At 39.3% G+C, this 22,604-nt stretch overlaps 1 protein-coding gene across 7 annotated transcripts in view; it reads left to right on the forward strand.

Annotated features, from left to right (window-relative positions):
* tcf7 (transcription factor 7) overlaps positions 1–22,604 on the forward strand; it is a 62,690-nt gene that overhangs the window by 23,391 nt on the left and 16,695 nt on the right. For all 7 annotated transcript variants that reach the window (XM_029519596.1, XM_029519600.1, XM_029519599.1 and 4 more), the window contains one exon: positions 13,880–14,006. In XM_029519596.1, the coding sequence (XP_029375456.1) occupies positions 13,880–14,006 (127 nt within the window). The remainder of the gene's footprint in view (positions 1–13,879; positions 14,007–22,604) is intronic.

The raw sequence follows: 22,604 nt of genomic DNA on the forward strand, positions 1-22,604 counted from the left end.
AAAAGCAAAAAGCAATAAATAGCTGTGTGAATCCCTTCAACATAACTTGTCACAACCACTTATATACATTACAGCCTCTTCCCTCCTTCCTCATTAAAAGCCCTGTCTAAATGAGAGAAGCATGTTTGGGGGTGGGGGGTGTATTTAGGGAATGCACAAGGCATTCAAATATATTCTGTCATTGCGAGGAGACCACAGGACTGGGCCTGCGCTGAGCTGGTCTTTGTGGTTGTGGGCCGGAGTTTGTGCGCTCTCTATCTGCCCATCCAGATCACATTACACAGTGCTCAGGACTCTGATGTGGCTTCAGAGGAGGGTTCCCCCTTGGATTCAGAAGAACCGCCGCTGAGGTGCAGTGCAGGGAAGTGCGGTCAGTGATGTAAGGCAGCACTTGGCAACAAAAAATTATGGCTGCGGGCATTGTGCCTTTTTTTTTTTTTTTTTTTTTTTTTTTTTATGGACAGTTTTCTCCCTGCCATGACAGTGATCTTTGTGTGTGTCTCTCATGTCTAATTCTCAATGTTTTCTCTTTTCTCATTTTCCTTGTTGGTCTCGTGTGTAAGTCAAACTTTTTGCCACACTGACCACACAATGGATAGTAGAATAAAAACATCAGGCCATGGGGGGCCTGAGCTGGATTCAAATGTTGATATTCTTCCTGAGGTCCTCAGCAGGCTTTTTCAGACTTCAGTGCATCTCTTTCTCTGTCTGTGCTTCAATTTTTTTTTTTCTGCATCTGCCCCTTCTGCTTTTTGCATCCTAAGGAGTCACTCTCCTTTCTCTCTCTTCCGCTTTTTTTAACCTTCCCCCCATTTCATTTCTCCATCTTTCTCTCCCAAGCTTCTTTCATTCCCTTTGCTTACCCAAAGTCTTGAACAAACAAACAAGCAGCAGGGTGGCTTGCGTCTTCTATCTATAATTCAAGCCAGTCAAACTACAGCGAGGATGCTTGCCAAACACGTGAAGTGTCATAAAAGAAATGCAGACAGAGAGAGAGACAGAAAAGGGAATATGTTACACCATCATGGCTTGGACTGAATTCACAGAGATCATCCCAGCATTCAACAGAGAGATCAAAATAATGTTTACAACATTTTTGCTTTTTAGATTGAAAACATACCAGGGAAAGGCAGGGATGAAACAATGGGGATGATATTGTGTGATTAAATTTGAGAGCCCCCCAAAAAATAAAAAATCTTTACATATTGTATGAAACCATGATTAAGTGTTAAAGCAGTGAAACAGTACATAGCTGTCTTCTGCCTGCCTGACAACCAATGAGAGGAACTTTCAAGAGCAACACTTTTGGTAGCAGTTTGTTTTTTGTTTTTTTTCAGGGCTTCAGGGCTTCTGTGTCTTGCTCAAGGACAATGATGCAGCTGTGTAACAGTAACTGACTGCAAGCGTTTTTCATCACACAGAGCAGCATCATATTCCCACTGAGACAGAGCCAAAACCACTTGTGGTAACAACAACTTATAACGATAAATGAGAGTTGAGAGGGAAACCAAAGCTGTTTTTCCAGGTGTTTTGGAGGAAACTCCATAGCATAGTTTTCAACTCCAGAGGTTCTCAGGCTGAAACCATTTACCTCTCTGGAGTTTTGTAACATTCAGTTTATGTATTTTAAGGTGTTCGAGCACATGAAGCAATAAAGTGAGTGTCCTCAAATGCTTCGGCTCTAACTTTGAAATCAGTTTGTTTTGGTTGCAAAAATAGCATGACATTCATGGACACAGTTTTGCAATTGCACTGTTTGCACAGGTTGCCTTGGTCACCGATGATCATGTAGTGCGTTATGGTTTGCGTATTTAACAACCACTCACTCAGATTGTGTTTGCTTTTAATGGTTTGTGGTCAGATATTTGATCCTCTGGGGAGACACATGGCTGTCTTCTGGATGCTCCACTGATGCAAAGTCACGATGGGAGCAGACAAAAAGCCAAAAATCAGGATTATTTTCATTATTGAGAACTTAAAATAATGATACGAATGTGTTTTGTCTCATCAACCATCATACAATCGATTTCAGATTGCATCAGATGGAAAAAAAAAAAAAGCCATTACTCCTCACAGAGTTTGACATTTTAATGTTGATTTATAAAATTAGCTGAAAATGGGCCATCTATCAGATGAGTAAGTGATTTCTGGAGTTCAGGTTGCAGCTTTGAAGTTGACTGTTAAGGAATTAGTTCTCACAAAGACAAACTCTATTTGGCATTTACTCTGTGTACTTTCAAAACAAAAGCTTCTCACGCAAACCAAAACTACCTAAGTGTACTGAAATTGAAGTGTCAAATGTTTTTGACTCTTTAATTACTGAAATCTCCACCCATGTTTTTTTTTTTTTTTTTTTTTGTGTGATCTGTCCAAGCACATGAAATGACTGGAGAGATGCACTTTACATCAAGAGCTGGGACTTTTTGCAGAGTGTGGTTGGTGCAGCATTATAGTTACCAAGGTTACAGCATGAGGGCCCCGTTTCCTGACTGCTGTGTAGTATGTACAGAGGGGACCAGCTCAGCAGGTGGGCTGCGAGGTAGAGGAAGAGGTACCGGAGAAGGGGGGCTGCTTGGAGGTGGGGCACTATGCACATCCAGAGGAATTGCTCCAGCCACTGGGGTAAAAGGAATTAATCAGACTGAATAAATTAGAACATGAAAGGAATGAGAGAGAGAGAGACAGAGCACCTATCCACCCATCCATCTATTTGTCTGTCCATAACTGTATCCTTTCCTCCATTCTTGTGTTTTCACATTCATCCATCTTTTCTTCCCTTCCAGTCTTATAATTGTCCCTTTTTGTTCTTTGGAGCTAAAATGATTAGTTGTTCAACAAAATATAATTGCTGATTGATAAATATTGCTATTTGCTGGTTTTCATAGTCTTCTCATGTCGACTCCATGGTGGACTTTTTCCAGAAATGCAGAATAAATTCAGAGAATAGATTAATAGCAGATTAATCAGGAATGATAATTGTCTGATACAAGCTTCGTCCTCGCTCTACACATCCTCTTTGTAGTGTCCATAGATTCTAACAGAGTCACAATTTTGCAAGTAATGAGTGAAGCAGTAGATAAAACTGGTGGCCTCCTAACTGGTCTTCAGCCAATAAGAGGTGTGCATGGGTCAAAGGTCATCAGTTTGGATCCTTAAACAGCATCAGCTCACATCAGGGCTTCTGAGGGAGCTATGTGTCTGTGAGCTATCTGTGTGGATGATCAGTACTAATAAATAATCAGTATTCAGCCGTGTTTGTTGCAACAACCGTAATCTTTAGGGGTAAGATGGTTCTTTTAAACACTCCAGCTTAAGTCAGACTGCTTGATCGCTCTGAGGGATGATGAAAGGAATGAGCTGATTGGGCAGTCACTTTGGCGCTGTGGCACTTCCCTGATCTGATGACTCTGATGACTGATCTGATGACTCGCCTTTTCCAGGCTCTGTGTGTGTGTGTGTGTGTGTGTAGGGTTTTTTTTATATGCACAAACCAAATTAACAATTTCTATTTTTGTTTCTGGTAAAGTGATGCAATATATGGAAAGATTCAGGAATTTGACAGAGCAGCTGGTTCTCAAACTTTGTATCAGTGCTTGATCTGATTTTGGGTTTGGATTTATTTTAATGAACTTGTTCTTTTAAAAAGTGGCATACATATACTAAAATGTGCCAAAAAACATCTAATTTCTGTCTTATTACAGTAAAGACCATATCTGTGTGTGCAAATGAGGAAGGAGGAAAAAAAGCTGTATTCCTATTTGAATTTCAGGTGTTAAGGCCACTTCGCCCCCTAGGTATTTCCAGGTATTGCTTTTGCATGGTCCTCAATGATCCTGTAACACACAAACACCCAGGGATGAGATTATTTTGATAGAAACATCAAAGCGACAGACCAGATAGAAAGCACCATGTACATGAGTTGAACCGGCAGCCCAGAAGGCAGAAAGCGTGTAAGCTGATTGAGCTGTCTGCTTCACAAAAACTTGACTCAACAACAGTTGGCCTGCACATAGTCAGCCACGCACCAGCACTTCGTCAGTGCCCTGATGCTCACACGCACACACACAAAACAATTTAGTCTTCTATGCACTCTCACAGCTGCACAAAGTGCCTGCTCTCTCTATCCCAAATATTCAAAGGGACTCAAAAGCAGATTTTTATTCAAATGTTTTCAAGCTTGTAAGGAAATGTAAACATTTATAGGAGTGAGGATGAAGATGTAGACAGCTGGGGGAATGATTTCAGTGTGTAGGGACCCGTTCTTTGAATTGGTGTTGCCTTTTTGACGTTGTGATGGAAAAAATATTTTGATCAATTTTATAAATTCAACAAAGAGAAATCCATCTTTAAACTAAAGTGCTGAAAAATGCCCAATAGGCATCCCAAGTACCCAAATTATTGTCATCCAATGTCTTATTTTGACCAACAGTCCAAAACACAATATAAATAAAACACTGAAAATCTTGAAGCAAATATTTGTCATTTCCTACTTTATTTATTCTGTCTCATTTCTTCCAAATATTTGTCAAATGTCCCTGATTAAATAAGTAAAATGATTAGTAACCCTGAATTTTCACTATAATTCTTTTTTTTTTTTTTTTTTTTTCATGTGTAAAATTTACATAAATAAGTATATTGAAATACATGTCTACTTCTTTATCTGTCACGGATCAGATTAGCACTCATCCCTCAAATAAAAAAATCTCAAAACACAAAGGGTTGAAAAAGGATAATGAGCTGGAGCATCAGTTTTAACTATGACCTGTGCGGTACTTTTATTCAGATTTTTGGTTTCTATATTTGTGTAATAAATTGATAAAGGCTCACAGGAAACCCATCACTGCAGGGTTTTTTGTTTTGTTTTGTTTCTTTCTTTCTTTCTTTCTTTTTTTTTTTTCTTGCATGTGGGCGGGTGGCGGCATTTCCCATTTGGCCACATGGTCTGGTATTTAGGCTGAGCTGGTGAGTGAAAGCTAGGCTGCCGTAGAGGAAAGGTTTCACAATGAGTGAGCGATAGACACTCAGCAGGAGATGAGACCACATAAACTGTGCATGGGGATTGCAATCACACTGGGGATCTTTAAGAAAAAAAGAAAAAAAAAACAAAGCTATGAGGCCTGGTGTTTCCTTCCTTACACAGTACAGTAAAGGCGGGAGGAGATTCATCAAAAGGTCACTCTTATTTATTTATTTTTTTTTCCTTGTGATGTTGGATAAAACTTTCATCCCTCTACCGCAGCCACCAGATAAATCAGGCCTGATAAACATAGTTGTGGAAGTTTGACATTTCACACTGAAAACAATCCCTGCTGGCTTGTCTGAGAATAAATCCAAACACGGAGGCCTTTTCTGCCATGGCAAGTCCTTGGTGCCTCTCCGACAATACTGCTATCAAACCACCAGATATTTTTTGCTTCTGCTAACTGGTTCCTACAGACAAATATGGATGTGGCTTGAAGTCATCGCAATATCTATTGTTTGAATGAACCAAACACTCCAGGAAGTGTGTCAAGAGGAGGATTTACGTCGTCCGTGGTCGACTCATTTCCTCCTCACTCTTATTTTTGTTGCATATGATTGCCCAAATGTCACAAACAAGTTGTTAATTGTGAAATGTCTGATAGAAATAAACAAGCAGTAAACATCAATAAGTCCTTTTTAGGGCCAATCATTCGAGACCATTTATGCAAACTGAAAATTGTCACCGCAGTCGAAAAGAGAAAGTCTCCTGCTTGTCTGTTTCCGGCCACTCATTAAGAGAACTCAGTCATATCCATGGCCCCTGGAGCCAGCAGCAGCAGAGCAGAGCATCTCATGAAGAGCTTGGAGGTTTTCTTGCTGCACAAAGGCAGAACCGTGATTTTTTTAGATTAAGTGTGAAAAGTGAATCTCCTCACACTCTTTCCTGTCTCCTCTTTCTCTTCCTCTCAAGTTTGCTTGATAGTATCACTTCTACACTACCAGTGTTTCTACATCCTCTGCTGCTGCCACTGCAACTCAACTAGCAGTGTTGGTGGATGAATCAGTTAAATGTTGTATTGTTGGAAGCCAAAGGCTTGAACAAAGAGTTATCTTAAAGAAATAACCATTAGCATTAAGGATGTGCGGAGTAGTACAAACTTAAGTTTAGCGAAGGAGCCAAGATCTTGGTTTTGGTTAAAGCTTTCATAAGGCAACTTCATCCTCATGGTTCCACTAATTAATGCAAAGCTACAGTTGTGAAAAGGTCATGGATAAAACCAATAACCTTCTAAACCTGACTGCCCCTCTCCTCATCACAATTGCAATAAAACCCCAGCTTTGGGCTGGAATAAGTTTCTGTGCCATCGACCTATGGGAAATCAGCATCCATTAATCAAAAAGGATGCAAAAGTACTTGCAGGTGGAAAATAAATAAAAGCCAAAAAAAAGGTCAAAAGATGCCTTCTCACTGCAGTTCTGTTGGCTTGACTGTCTCAGTGCTCATAAATAACAATAATACCTCTATTGCTGTCATTTTTTTATAGTTGTCAGTATGTAAACATGATTGCTTAGAATTGGTGCATTCATTTCTGTTTTATTTATTACGCTCAGCATTTAGATGCCAAACACTCTGCTGGGGAAATGTTGGATCGGCTCTTTATTGTTGCCCTACAAGTATTACAATTTTAGATCTACTGTTACTAAAGATACTTGGCTCAAATATAAATGCATCTTTCTTGACTCGATCCAAAACTTCAAGTTCTTAAGAAAGCACCAATGTTTACTTTTATGCAACTTTTATCAGTGGACAATAACAAATACAGAAAAAAACGTGCTGCTGAATTAAAAACTGGACTCTCCACTCTGTGAGTATTAAGTAATGCATTCAGGCACAAAGTACTTCTCTCTGTTGGTTACGAGCATTGGTGACTGATTCATCATGGCGATGGCCCAGATGTTCCAGTGGTGTGTGGCGACAGTGGACGATGGTGTGGGTATTTGCTTGCACACCACTAGGCGTGCCCTTGCATATATCCATTCGTACACTGTGTGTGTGTATGTGTGTGTGTGTGTGTGTGTGTGTTTGTAATTGGGGAGTGGGCGGGCTTGTTGGGGGTGGGGGTGTTTGGCCCTTTTTTTAAACATAGCTGCGTTGTTATGGTTGCCTGCGCTTTGATGTTGCCCAAACCTCCAACTAAGAGGCTCTCATTTTGGGCTCCTGACTCTGGAGAAGGCAATGACTTCCAGATTGGGAGACCTACTCAGTACTCAAAACTGACTGCTGCGGTGGGACGGGCTGTGGGGGGTCATAGCAGTCAAGGCAGGTCAACCAGGCGGCCCTGGGGGCCTTGTAGAGGGTGCAACATTCGGGTATGTTCTGGGCACAAGTGCATCTGTACACAAGATGTTCACATAAAAAACCCGCATCTGCAAGGTGATTCTTTTTGTTTAGGCTACTGAAGATGTTTGGTAAAGTTATAGATTTTTTTTCTTTAACTATAAAAAGAGTTTTAAGTGATCAAACTGAGCATCTACATTTTACCAAGACCGCAATATTTTCTTCAACTCAACCAGGCGCTTTGAGTTGCCGAAACCCCAACCATAAAAACTTTTCCATATGGACTTTTTGTAGGCACATGCATTAAATGTATGTCATCTAAAAGTAGTTGAGGCTGCACATGAACAGAAGGATTAGAATTTTGGGTTGTCTGATGTCCTCTCTGCTTATTAGACTGAGTATTATAGGAACAGTAGTTAAGTTAATGAATTACAACAAGACATTTTTTATAAATCCTCCTTTATGAAATTGTGTTTATTAGTTGCAAAATACAATATATGCAGGGGCAAAACGGCAAGTATTTTAAAGTATTTCCAAAGGCATAAAAGAGTAACTAGTAACAGCTCAGGTTAGGGATATTAATAAATAAATAATTGTATTAGTTAGTTTAATTTTCATAATTATTCCATCCAAAATTATTGTTTTTCTGGCAAACAAATTAAGATTTTTTTATCCCCAGAGATCAAGTGACATGCGGTTTAGCATTTTCCTCTCAGCAAAAGCAGAAGCCTTTTCTTTTAAGAATCTTATTTATGTTTTCTTAGTCATACTGGAGTTTCAGTATCAGTTAATGTCAGTAAGTTCATCTGCTTTAAACAGCTGTGCCTTTTCTCTATATTAAACTCCTTTCTGGCGGTCAATAGAGTCAAATGAGTTTGAATCTGTTACCAAACTAATATCAGGCTTATGTGGTCCAGGAGTTTCCATGGGAATAAATGACAGCCTCATGCATTTTTTTTTATTTTTTTATTTTTATTTTTTTTTTTGTGTGTGTGTGAGGAGTCGCCACCTCACATTTCCCTCTTACTCACATGTTTTCTTTCTTGCTCCATCTTTGTTTTACTCACGCTCTCTGCATGCAGGTGTGGGGAATTTTACTACGCTTTTAGGCTCAGAGGTTTTTCTCTCCTTTTCTCTTTTTCTCTCTTTCAAAAAAAAAAAAAAAAAAATCTCAAAAAAATCTCCCCTACAATCTCTCTCAGGAAGCATTCTTGCATTTAGAGCAATGTATTTGGGTCTTTAAAAGGACATTGGAAACAAGTCCAACCACCTTGACATTTGAAATGTTCTACTGTGAGAAAGAGACAGCACACCTACATTGTTTGAAATAACTAACCCTCATTGTGTGATGATAGTCCAATCTGCAGGCTGCAGTTTTCTGGTGTTTGAAAAATCCACATTCTGGATCCAATTTGTTCTTTCACACTTACATAATGTGTGAAAAATGTCAGAATCAGAGCCTTTGAGTGCCATTCAGGTTAGTTTTTTGTGTTGGATTTTTCCTGTTAAGAAGCGCAGCAGTAACTAATCCAAGGATTTGGAGTTAAATCCCAGACAAACACTTGGAACAAACCAAAAAAAGTTAAGTGTTTGACTAGATCCTTTGACCATTCACATCCCACCTGTGTGCTGGATTGTCCACAGGGTCTTTATGAGCAATTCAATACTGCTGCAATAAAATTTAAACTTACATTTAAATTCAGAAGTTTGTTTATTTTTATTTTATTTTTATTTTTTTGACTACTACTTACTTTACTTAATTTCAATTTTAATTGAAGGGAGAAAATAATAATCATATTCAGGTGGACATTTTTCGCATAAACAATTTTGAACAACTAAAAAAAAAAAGAGATAATTTATTCCTCCAAACTGCTAAAATTTGGAGGAAAAAGTCTTGGATTGGCTTGTATTTTTAGATGGTTTCCAAGCTGTGATACAGCCAAGCAATCGGCATCTAAAAGGCGCTATTAGCATCTTATTTCACAAACAGTTAATTCACAGATCCGGTTTGATTCACAAACCAAATTGTGATTTATAAATTGTTTTCGACTGCCTTTGAAGGACATTTTATTAAGTGCGTTCTTGATTCATTTGATGACTAAACATGATGCATTATGCTCAGATCTCTTTGTGAAAAAGCTTTCCTGCATAGCAGTTTGATTGCAGCCACTTGAAAGGATTGCAAAGAGCCAAGGTGAATGTACCATTCATTCTCAGACTGTCTGTAATTTTTTTTTTTTTTTTGGCTTTATTTATTTAATTTTTAAATTTCTGCCATAGCAGGGCAAGGACAACTGTCAAAGAAAGAGTGAATGAGCATTTTTAATGTACCATCTCCGTGAAATGTGAGATTAAAGACGTTAGACTCAAAAGCAAGAGGAGAGGGGGAGGACAAAAGAGAGGACGCTTTAATTTCCGTTTCAAATATGAAAAGAGACGGATCTACTCAGTGTGTCATCTGAAAACCAAAGAATACATTAGAGGTGTTTTATCAGAGTAAGGTCCTTTAAATGAAGGTAGGTGTGTGTGTGTGTGTGTGTGTGTCTGTTTGTGTTTGTGTGCGCGCGTGTGCACACATCAGCATCCAACTGTGCTCCTTTGCACGCATGTGTACGTGAAATACATACATACGTGTATTTGTGTGAGTGTATGTGTGTGCGTGTGTGTGTGTGTCAGGGTCAAGGTGGAGGGCATCATTACAAACAAGTGATGTCTGGGATCCCATTAACTCTTTTATTCAACAGCAGATTTCTGTTCAAATAGAGTGGAGATAAAAGGCAGCAACAATATACTGATAAATCAAAGGCCTTTCAAGTGAAATGAGACTACAGAGAGACTGCGGGCTACATTTACCATTGCCTGATGCTCTTAAAAAAAGGTGTTATCTAATTGGAATTTTTAAAGTAATCACATCTTTGAAGTAATTATATCTTTGATCTACTCAACAAACAGGAGGTTTATTATTCATCGCCACTGCAGTTGGCATTTGACAGTGGACCTCTTCACATGTATGTGCATGCTCACATGATCAATGCATGTCCAGTGATATGCAGTAGGCTGTGACTGGAGTGTGGCTGTGCAACAGACATATTTTTATCTTGTGGAAACATTGGGTAACTATGTTTAAAGATTTACACTCCTGACAAAAACAATAATTTTCTTTCCTTAAAAAACTATTTTATATTTATATTGATATAAATATATTGGTGTGTGCATGTATACACATCTCTTTAGATAGTTTTAGATTTTCTCTTTCACTGCTTTGGTTGTATACACTTTGTACATACTGTACTGCTGCCACCTGTTGATCAGCAAACTGGTAAGGGAACAGGATGTTACACAAGCCAAAATTATTCCAGAGTCTCAGAGGTAACACAAATCTGCAGCAGTACAATCAGATTCTGCATCACAAAGGTTGTGCTAGAATTGACTATTTGCAGATCACTGTGAGCATCTTTTCACTTTCCTGATGTGCTAGTTTGCCCACAATCAATAAATATTTTGAAGACCGAACGAAGAAATATTATTACCTTAGTCAAACACCACCCAATCATAAACCACACCCAACAAAATGAGTACTGTGCAGGATGCACACATTTAAATACCACCAGTGACATGAATATGTGAAAAGCTACACCAGGATATTATATTTTTCTGTCAATGCGTGTATGTGTTGCCCTTCAAAAAGAGGGTCTTTTTGTATTTTTCCGTAACTGATACAAATGGGGTAAAACAGATCCACACTGAAAATCTAAAGAAGACATTTTCATCCCGTTCAGGCTGTTTTTACATCACATTTGAAGCAGTGAGCGATGGGGCCCTCGTGCATCTTATTAAAAGAAAATAAATCAAGGTTGAGTTGGGTAGTTACAAACCCTGTATTTACTATTGATTTTTACTCCACGATTTATGTCAGCTTGCAAGGGTCGATAACTCTACTGCAGCAAATTAAAGGGTGCATGAACACTTTTCCCACATCTGTGCACGCGCGCGCACACGCACCTGAACATATGTGAAGTTCTGTTTCTTTTATACCATTAGTCAAAGCTGTGTGTTTTCAATTCAAAGTTGCCGTGTCATTCGATCTTTTGCAAGTGTGCATGTGTCCCACTTGTGCAAGTAGACACTCGTCTGTTCCATCTAAGGTTAATTATGTGTAACTTTGTGTGAGGGGGGGGGGGATTTTTTTTAAATACAGAGGGCTTGATAATTATGGGTTAAATGAGTGCTCTCAGTCAGCCTCCCTGAGTGTGTGTAAAAAAAGGAAGGCGCAGCGAAAGCCACTTCAAGGCCAGCTAATTACCCCGAGGAAGAGAGGAAACATAAATGGACGATTTTGCGGCTATAATGTTACAGCAAAACAGCAACATCAACCTCAACACGTGAAATGGAGCCACAGCTACTTTTGAAGCCTTCCAACTCTGTTAGATGTGTGTGTGTGCGTGTGTGTGTGTCTGTGTGCGCATCCATATGTGCAGAATCAGTTAAAGCTGAATAGATGTGTGCATGTAACAGTAGATGGTGTATGAGGAGAATGTGTGAAGCGTGCGTGATTTGTGTGCAATAATTCACACTTGTGCACAGTTGCCACAACTGCTCTATTGTGTATCTGACTTCAATAACTACTAATGTTTTTCAAGTTACATGTTCTTAATTTGCTGCTTGAATTTTGTCAAAACTAATTTGGATATTTAACTTTTCTTAGCTTTAGCTTTTTGACTTCTTTCAAGATGCTTTCAAGATTTTGATTCTGATTCCTTAACTCAGACAATATGCTCATATACTTTTGTAGAACTGGGCTGTGTGTCAGCTTTTTTTTTTTTTTTTTTTTTTTTTTTTTTTGCATTGAACGTTGGCTGAAGCTATAAAGACAAAGGATAGTGGTGATATCTATAAAGCCCTCCCAATCTTTGCCACACTTCTCCCATGCTGTGTGTGAAGCCACGCCCCTAATCACCCATTCCTACAACTTTCCCCTTCCCTTCAATGGTAAAGTGTGAGCAAATTCTTAAATAGTGCAGCATATCATTGTCATCTAGCCAGCTCTCTTCATTGAGATCTAAAAGCGTCTTTTTCTTGGCTTATATCTATAAGCCCCCCCCGGCTCTCCAGTACAGAGGCTGGGTGTTTTGTTTTCATGTGTCTCAACATTAAAAGCGGTTTAGCAGTTTGATCTTAGCTCAACAGCTTGCCATGTAGCATACATATGAGAGGTGTGTGTGTGTGTGTGTGTGTGTGTGTTTGGTCAGTGAGAGAGAGAGTTTAGGATGTTGATCGGTAGGAAAGGAGATATTGAAAGTGTGTGTGTGTGTTAATGTGGAGTGCGATGTGTGGAAGCTCTGCCTTTAAGTGATAAGGGATTCACTTTGTAACTCAGCAGGAGGCCCAGAGAGTAACACCAGATCTTCCTCTCTGTAGTGCTGATGTTACACACTCCACACATACACAAGCTCATCCAAATAGACCAATATACACGTGCACACAGGTTTGTCCATCTCAGTGTAAAATAAAGTAACTGAAATAACGCTTTTAGCAGAAATACTCACACACATGAAATAGTAATATACATGAAAATCAGAACCACGCTTTCAAAGACTGAATGCAGCATGCAGACACACACACACACACACACATTTAAATCCTTCCACATACATCTGGCCACTCAGAAAGACACATACACACTCGCACAGAAAGACACATATTTGTACAGAAACAATTACACATGAGCACACGCACACACATACAGTCTTTTCCAAACATTTGGAGTGTAACTCTGCTGCCTGGTTAGCTGCCTCCAACACTGCTAACCGCTGTGACATATCGTATGTCAGCCAGCATGCTGGGAGCATTAGCAATAACTAGATTTCACGTAAGTTATTGAAAGCCATTTGTAAACAGACACATAAAAGCAAACAAGCCCGCACGCAGCCTCACTTGATCATCAAAGGCTTATCGATCAAATGGTCCTCCTCCTCCTCCTGCTCCCTTCTCCACCGAAAACCAAAGGGTGAAAAGTACAGCACATCTGTTTGTTCCAAGCTGTGTTTAAAATGTTCAACTTTCTTTCTTTGTGTGTGTGTCCGGTTGGGTTTTTATTTCCACAAGTAAATGTAAATGTGTCCACCAGCATCGTTGTGTGTTTGTTTGAACTTGCATCTTAAAATTAATCTTGAAACATCTTTAAAATAAATGAAATAAAAATGTTTGATCGTTCCCATCAGTCTTGACTGATTCTGATCTATGGTGACAAACATCCTCAGAAATTAGTTATATTTATTTTCAGAGTAATTACCCAATTATTTCTCTTACAGTAGTTAAATTGCTCAGGTATGGGAAACAGGTTCTGAAAAAGGGTTCAAGCATGACGGCCCTCTTTAGACGTAGGTGCTGCATTTGCAGGTTTGCACAGCTCCATATGACTGTTATAGGTGGGTGTAAAAAAAAAAAAAAAAAAAAAAACCACTACTCACATTTGCTTAGGTGTTTCAGGTAAATATGCACATCCTGTGTCAGCAACTCAGTTTGAACTGTATATGAAAATTTCTCTGTTAATTCTGAATCTTTGTTGTGTGTTCACAGTCCAACAAAGTGTCGGTTGTGCAGCAGTCCCATGGGATGCACCCCCTGACATCCCTCCTGCCCTACAGCAACGATCACTTCTCCCCAAGTCCTCCACACCTGCCCACAGACATGAGCCAGAAGACAGGTGAGCAGATACATACACACGCTGCAGAGATAAAACTTTTGGTCCAGGCATCAACACACCAACAGCTATCTTAACTGATGTTGAATTCTTGTTGAAAAACTGAATTACACACATTTTACAGGTTTTTCTCGCACACACATACATGCAGAAGTAAACACAGACGTAACCCAGACAGCTGCTGCACTGTCTCTGAAATCTGTCTACACACTAACTCATCTGTTTGTGCTGTCAACGCATCATTTATCACTTCTACACAGATGCAGCACAAACAGACACACAAACACATTGCCTCATTTTACCAGACACACAGTAGAGACATAATATAACGTATGAAATTTGTACGCCTGTTTCTCACGCTTTCTTTTTCTTAGCCATTCTGTCTCTCTCTCTCGCACAAACACACACACACACAGTATGTGTTGGTCTTTCTTCCCATCACACAAGGATAGCCATACACAAACACACACACACACACACACAGGCACGCACACAGTGTGTGAAGTGGCAGCACCGGCTCCATCAGCCTGTGGTGGTCCCACGACTGCTCTGAAGTGGCCTGCTCCTCTGAAGGGACCGCCAGCCACATGCACACACACACACACACGCACAAAGATGGAAACAATTAAAGTGACAATTGCACAAGCCATCGTAGCAATGTACACAAGGTTCTCCTTAGCAGGCAGTGTACATACAAACACACACAGCACTCTGTTTGGAAGTCACAAACAAACACACCCCAACATTTAATCACAGCAGGAATATTGCCCGTTGGAGGCGGGGCTAAAAGAGTGACCGCGTCTGCTGACGTTGGTCAATGTATCTGAGATCCCGAGACAATGGCTCACCATGAAACTAGCAACCTTATCTTGTTTTGATGGGCATCACTGTCACCATCATATAAAAACTTTTAACATCTACAAAGCAGTTTTCTGAACACATTCCTGTTCTGTAGCTCCTTCACTATACCTGCATGTTCGTTCAGCCATCTTTGTTGAGTTGCAGTTCATTTCCTAGCATCATGTCTGCACAGCCAATGTCACGTGAATATGGAAATGTATAAATGTGAAACTAGTTGGTTAGTGCAAGTGTTGTGTGAGTACAGTTCATTTCTCATTTCCTGTAAACTATTGAAAACGTGGATCAAAGGGTTAGACAAGGTCATTTGCTCCCTTCATATTTAATACTGTTTGTAAGCCGTATCTCAGTAAAGTCTTTGGAATCGAGCTGTAGCTACAGAAAAACGTATGAATGCACATGTAGTGGATGCTGTATATGGAAGAAGCAAGCAAGGAAGAGGCTACTCCGTGAACTTCGCCATAAAATAGACAGAGGACATTCATATTCCTATGAAAAAAAAAAGCCCTTAGTAACGATGTCAAAGTAACCACAGCTTTTATTTATTTTTGCTGACACCATGGTTCTCATTGGGGCAGCTCTCATCAGTTGACCGTGCATCACATCTCTCCCAGCAAATAGGGTTAGACACGCATTCTACACGGTTGTGGTTTTGATGAACTGGCATTTCAGCAATAGAAATTAATTCAATGACATCAGCACCTAAATGTCACTTAACCAAAATGTGAGAGAGAAGGGAAAAAGAAAGAAAGCAAAGAGAAATTGAGGGCACGCAAAGTGGAAAGTGCACACATATGTGAGTGAGTGTGTGTGTGTGTGTGTGTTTGAACTGAGAGACATGAAACTAAGACATAACTTTTATTCGGTGAATAATGGTGCAGTCTATTAGGGAAATGTATTCAGTGCCTGCTCAACCGACTAGTTTCGTTTATTAATTTATTCGATGTTCGTTTGATAGGAACAGATGTAAAAGTCAGAATGCCATATCTCCTTGAGACCTGGCAATTTGTTTTTGTCCTCTGCAGGACATTAATTTTTGCTTGATTCCTCTAATACTTCCGGACACACCTGAAGCACACAGCTGTGCAAAGATTTCCTCTCTGCATGTTTGAATGTTTTTTACATCAGTGATGTCCTGTTGTCCACTGCAGTGCATGTGTAAAATAAAAAAAAAAATAAATAAATAAAATTTTAATAAAGTTAATTTATTTTTTTTTTCTTTTCTTTGAAATGTTTTCTTTACCAGCCCCACATTTAATTTGTCCCCAAAGGGTCAAAATGAAAAGACCTTTTTTTTTTTTTTTTTTTCTTTCTTTTTTTTTTTTTCCTCCTCTGGGTCTCAGGAGGTTACAAATGAGTCTAGCACACATCAGTTTCACTTGTCCTCATATTGAAAGGCTAAAAGCAACCCCAAACTCATTTGTTTTCTGTTTTACCACACATTTTCATGTTATTGTGAGATGAACATTGCAACCTTATTAATTTATATGCAATTATGTTTAACTACACAGGCACATCAGACTCTTTATTACAGATTGAATGTAAATTTGTTTCGGATGAGAAACAGATGAACACAAGAGGACAACTGAATTAAATAAAAGGTGCTGACAACACAAAGAAAAAGGACAAAGCTTGACACCATGTAGTTAGTTTGAAGCATGAGCTAACTCGAAGTGGAACCCAGCTGATACGAAAAGGTGAAACTCAGAGGCCACCAGTGTCGTCATCAGGAGCTGCCACGTTAAATGTTTCTTCAAATGAGATAATCAAAGGATTTTTGTCAGTGTTGTTGATGTTGTCAAAAACAAGTAGTTTTATTCAGCAAAAGGACAGGATGAGAGTAGAGACAGAGGTTTACAGTAAAATAGTAGAGTGAAGTAAAACAGAAATGGGAGATAAACAAAAGTCTTTTCTCAACTTTGATTAGATATTAGAGTTTGACCTCAGGCAATCTCCTGCCTGCTCTGTCTGGAAATCCCCCTTTTCCTACAAACACACACACACACTCTCCTTGTCTGGTCTAGACTGTGTGTGTGTGTGTCCATGACTCAGCCCTTAATGAAAGACTGAGCCACCTGCTTCTAACCCCATAGACGCACAAACACACACACACGCATACACACAATGCTGACACCTGGCTGCTTCCTCACACCATCTCATCTGACTCCTGACATTGTTTCAAAATGCACAGACTACCTCACTCATATCATTCATCAGCTTGTTGCAGGTACGGGTTACCTCATCAGCGATGTCACATTTCACCACAGCCTCAAACTCATCTCCCCCATCACTGAGCTACTCAACCTAGATCAGTATGGTTTTATACCTGCTGAAGTGGAAGTCTGCCAGTGCTGGGTCTTTGCAGTCAGAGAATTTGACAAAAAATTTGACAACATGTTCCAAGTTCAAGATTGAATGACATAATAGAAGTAGAAACTGCTGTATTATCAATTTCTTTCTTTAGTTCTTTATTTTTGTCAAGAAGCTGTGATATTTAATGTCACTTCTTTTATTTACTAATTAAAACACTTGACGCTGTATTCATTAAACTTATTTTCCAATTTCTCAGCAACAAAATGCTAAAATTACCTGGAGTTTGTTGTCAACTTTGTTAATCAATCTTATTCACTATTGGTCCGTGTTTACAGAACTGCTCCTATTCAATGTGGCAGTAGACCCAATTTAAATGATATAATCCTCTGTAAAAAAAAAAAAAAGCATTTATTTATGTTAGTGTTCAGATTATCAGTAGCATAACTTCTTAATCAAACTTCATGTAAAACTAAATCTGGTGGAGCATGTAAATTTTTACGTGACTCGTGTTTCAGGGTTTGGTATCATCCATCAAAACTGCTTTTCTTTTTTTGCGTAGTTGCCATTTGATTTACATTTCTTTATAATGCCACACACCCAGTACTGTAACCATCTAGACACTCTTATCTTCATATACACAGACTGGGGTTTAAAAAACCTCATTGAATCTTGGCAAAAGGTGACACTGTAAGAAACTAACTTTGTAGTCAAAGCCAACAAAACATGTTAGGATCACGTATCATATATCTGTACATAATAGATTGAATCTATTTTCTCATCATTTAACAGTTTCTCCTTCAGTGGCACCGGAAATACCATAATAACCCAGCTCAGTGAACAAATGAAGTATTTTCTGATATGCTGTGAAAATAAGGTTTCCTGGTCTCAGTTCTAAATTTATCTGCAGTTCACTACAGAGGCACAGACACTGTCACCTTCGCTCTGCTTTAAGCCATCACCCCACCCATACAGCAGAACACTTAAAAACAAGAGACTTGGGCACAATGACAGGGATGAAGTGATGGTGCTAGTTTCTATGTATCCAGAGAGCCTCATAACAATTGTTTTGCTTGTTTTGTTTTCACTCATTCATTCAGTCATTCATTCATTCATTCATCTTCAGCTGCTTATCTGTTAACGGGTCACGGGGGGTTCTGGAGCCAATCCCAACTCACACTGGAAGAGGGCGGGGTCACCCTGATCAGGTCGCCAGTTCATCGTAGGGCCGACACACAGAGACCAACAACCACTCACACTCAGACGTACGGACAATTTAGAGTCAACAATTAACCTAAACATGCATGTCTTTGGATGGTGGGAGGAAACTCACGCAGGCACAGGGAGAACATGCATACTCCACACAGAAAGGCCCCAGGCCCCGGGAACCGAACCCATGACCTTCTTATTGTGAATGTTTTCTCAGCAATGCTTCAAACCCAATGACATAAGATTTGATGGAGAAAAATGACGCCATTTATACTTCATGCTAATTGGTTATAAATGCTCATATCCCATCGATTTCATACTTATGCTTTTTAATATTAAATCCAAAGCGCCACAACTTCAGACTTTCTTTTATAAGTGCAGGCGACAGATGTAGCTTTATGCTATGCTTTGTATACATTATGATGATGATGATAATCTTTTTTAGGTTTATAAAAGAAGAATTTAATTTGGTGTCTTTGATACATTAAAAGCTGAGTGTTTTTTTTAACTAGCAGACCAGTTCAGCCTGCAGTGCCGAGCTGTCAGTCTTTGTCTTACGTGTGACCCAGCTTGTCAGTCCCAACATCCATAAACCACACAATATGTGACTCAAAAATTAACTCGTTCCCGGTTGACTGAGCACAGCCACATCGCTTTTACTAACTTCAAGTATGACTGTTTGGTCGGACATTAGAGCCTGAACACAGAATGAAGAAGCAGAAGTGAAACGCGTCTGTTCATTTTCACACAGTAATGTGCAACATTTACACTTACTCTTACTCTCATATGGTGTTGTGATATTACGTGTGACAACAGAGTGCAAAAAAAGTAGATGCATATGACATGCATTGGTTACTGTGCAGAGCCTTTGGCTCATTATTGCATTTTTCTTAAATAATTGAAGCATAAATCTTGCGGTTGTCTGTATTTTTCATATTGTCAGCAAATCCCATGAAAAGAAGAAGAAGAAATTGATTTTACTAACAAGTATATTCTTGGGTCTCTGTCAGCCTGATGAATTTTATTCCTCTTTGCCGTAGAGCTTTATCATCCACAAACTGTTAAGGCCGCACACAAGTGGAGTACACTATTGAACGCAGTGGCACATTGATCACCATCAATACAACCACCAAGATATAAATCTGATAGACAGTCTGGTGTTGGAGACAACTGCTAAATTAACTAATTTAAATACAAAATATATCCACATTGGAGTAAATTACCTGAGCTTATTTCTAAGCTTATGAGCTCTTCTATTGCACTTTAATTAAAGCTAGTTCACCTTTCAAGGTAAATTGTTGCTTCCAAATTGTTTGCAAAAGAAAAATGTAACCATTGGGTGCTGCTTCGTGTTACTTTTTCCTTCCACATTTTTTACAAAGCTGAAAGGACTCATTGGTCACTCGCAATACTGGAAAACAAATGTGAATATGACATGTAATAACTTCCAAGAGTCACGTCGGACATGGCTATAAAATCAGTAGTTTTACACTGTAAAAAAAAAAGAAAAGGTTTTTAGTATTACTGTAACTTTCGGTGTTTGTTCCTGTTCTCATGTAAAATTTGTCAGCATTCATTACTGTCCTTGCTGTAACAAAACACTACAAAGTTTCCTCTGGTCTTGGAGTCTTTTATGTACACCACACAGGCAGGTTGACAAGTCATTTGAAGGCTCATATGCTGTAGAGCTTTCACTCTCAGTGGTTTATAACCGCCACAACACATTATCAGTGCAGAAATACTATTTTCAGCTTCTCAACTCTCGGTTTAACACGCACACATTCTGATAGCATGCTCACGCTGAGCTAGATTGACTCAAATGATTTCTCTTTGAAGTATTTCCCAAGACGCTAACATGGAGATCATGAGGTAGTTGCCATAGTTGTTATTAGATGGCTGCTGTAAAAGGGGCATTCCAAAGAAAACTACCCCACCGCCATCGCTGATCTTCCCCTTCACATTTCCCACAAACAAAACAGTAACAAAGTTGAAGAAAACAAAACGAGACTTACAGAAAACAACATTATGTTTCCATCACAATAAAGTGTGGCAGATCAACAGTTAAAATAAAACTAAGCACACTGAGTTTAGGATTTGTGTTTTGATGTTGTCATGCAGTCATTTCAGGGAAAAGGGCTGATTTCGAAAAAGGATGTTGAGGACGGAAACTTTTTCGATATCAGAGAAAGTGTTATGTGCATTATCACAAACGCTCTTTTTTTAATCAGCAATCTCACCTTAGTGTATTAGAATAGATTCAGAGAATTTTGCTAGTTTGATCTTGTACTGTACTAATAGTCAGAAAACCTATACCAGCCTGTGTACATTGCCCAGTAGCCTTCTGGAAAAACTGTGCAGTAAAACATGATATGGGTAAGATGATAAATGTTATTTTACAGGCTGATGTGGGGACCTTTTAGCTTTCATGAGCCAGGATTGGACAACTGTGTAAAGTTGTCTTTGCAACATATGTTTTCTCTGTTTCAATGACTGCAACTTAGACTGTAAAAGTTTCAGATTGCTGCATAGTTTCCATATACTAAGTACCCATGAGCCATGACCAACAGTGATTTTAAGCAACTTAGAGGCACAAAAAAGCAGCAGACGATGTGAAACTGTGTATCGTTGCACTCCAGAACAAAAGTGATACCGAAGAGTTGTGTAATTTAGTGAAATTTTAATTGCTTTAAGATGCAAAATGTTTTCTGTTTTCTGGACATGGGCAGCTCAGTAGATGTTTCAGATCATGCTGGACGTTTCTAGTGAAATGCACCTTCAGACATTCAGTGAACACTTTAACGTTTTTATGTACAGAGGCTGTACCTTCAGTGAGCTTTCTGCGTAGAATGGAATAGATATCAATCGTCAGAATGGATGTAAAATTTTGAACTCGGCTTACTAAACACAACAAACGTAAGAAGAACCTGAATCTTCACTTCCTTATCAATCGTCTCGTAATTCTTTGTTTGACTGATTTTTTTCCGATCACGCAGCGTCGCAGCAGTCTGTGTTTTTACTGCTGTCATAAACCCTTTGTTTACATTAAGTCCTCTTTAGCCTGATAAAGTTGTCTATATGTTGAGCTGCTGTAAGACGTTCCAGAGGGTTTCCTCAGGTCTGTAGAGCAGTGTGCAGGACTCCTCTATTAGTCCAACGCATACGTTGACTGTTGCTTGGAAGAGATTTTAACGTCATCAATACCTTTTAAGCTTTAAGTCACATTAAATACCTGGTACCAAAACCAGTGTTGTGTTCTTAATAATAATTTCAATGCCAGTGATTTTGTTTAGTTACAGGATTAGTCTTTAGATATTAAAAAAATTTAATTTGCAATATGTGGTTCTTTGGCCCAAACCACATTAATACATATTTTTAAAAAATACATGAAATAAGTTTTTGACAGACCAACTTAGCATCTGAAGTCAGGAGACAAAAAGGAAAAAATGAAAAATAAACCAAGTGAGGTGGAGGAAAAGGGAAGGACAAATGAGCTAGCGCTTATAGAAGTAAGAGAGAGGAATGGAGCATTTTGGGGAACTGATGATAAAAAGGAGGTGAAAAGGAAGAAAGACATCAAGTGTGGAATGAAGGCAGAGGCAAGAAGAGAGGATGAGGTCCAGGATAAAGGAAAGGGAGAGGCCAAAGGTAAGACAGGGGTGAGAATGAGGACAAAAGTGAGGTGTTAGAGAGCCTGAATGATGGGAGGATTGGAGGAAGAAGAGAGAGAAAAGGCGTGGTGGGATAGACTGAGGGAAGGCAGGAAGGATCGGCGTAGTGAGACAGGTCGACTGACTCACCCACATTCCTGTCGTCCAGATTTATAGCGGCTTGGGGTCCTGAAGCAGGCCCGGAGCCGCGGCCAAATTACAGTCATCTACAGCATTCCTCTGCTGCAAACACAGGTTAGCAGCCGGGCCGCACTAAGTGCTAGGTGCTGCCTGTTGACAAATGACTTCCTTTGAAGGGCACAAAGGGGGAGACAGAGACAGGCTGGATATTTACTGTGTGATGGCAGAGAGTCAAACTGTCTGTGTTTCTGTTGTTGGAAAACATTTTTTTCTAAAAGTAGAGATGAAGAATGTTTGTTTCTGTGCTTGTTTGGGTGTGTGTCTACTCGTATCATTGTGTGTTTCTAAAATGTGGCTTTTACTGTGGCCCACAACTTGTGTAAAATAAACCAGTGAAACCAACTGGTTACATCAGCTCCCAGTGGAGGGTCCCACA

This window comes from Echeneis naucrates, chromosome 14 (genome assembly GCF_900963305.1).
Source record: "Echeneis naucrates chromosome 14, fEcheNa1.1, whole genome shotgun sequence".
Lineage (NCBI taxonomy): Eukaryota > Metazoa > Chordata > Actinopteri > Carangiformes > Echeneidae > Echeneis > Echeneis naucrates.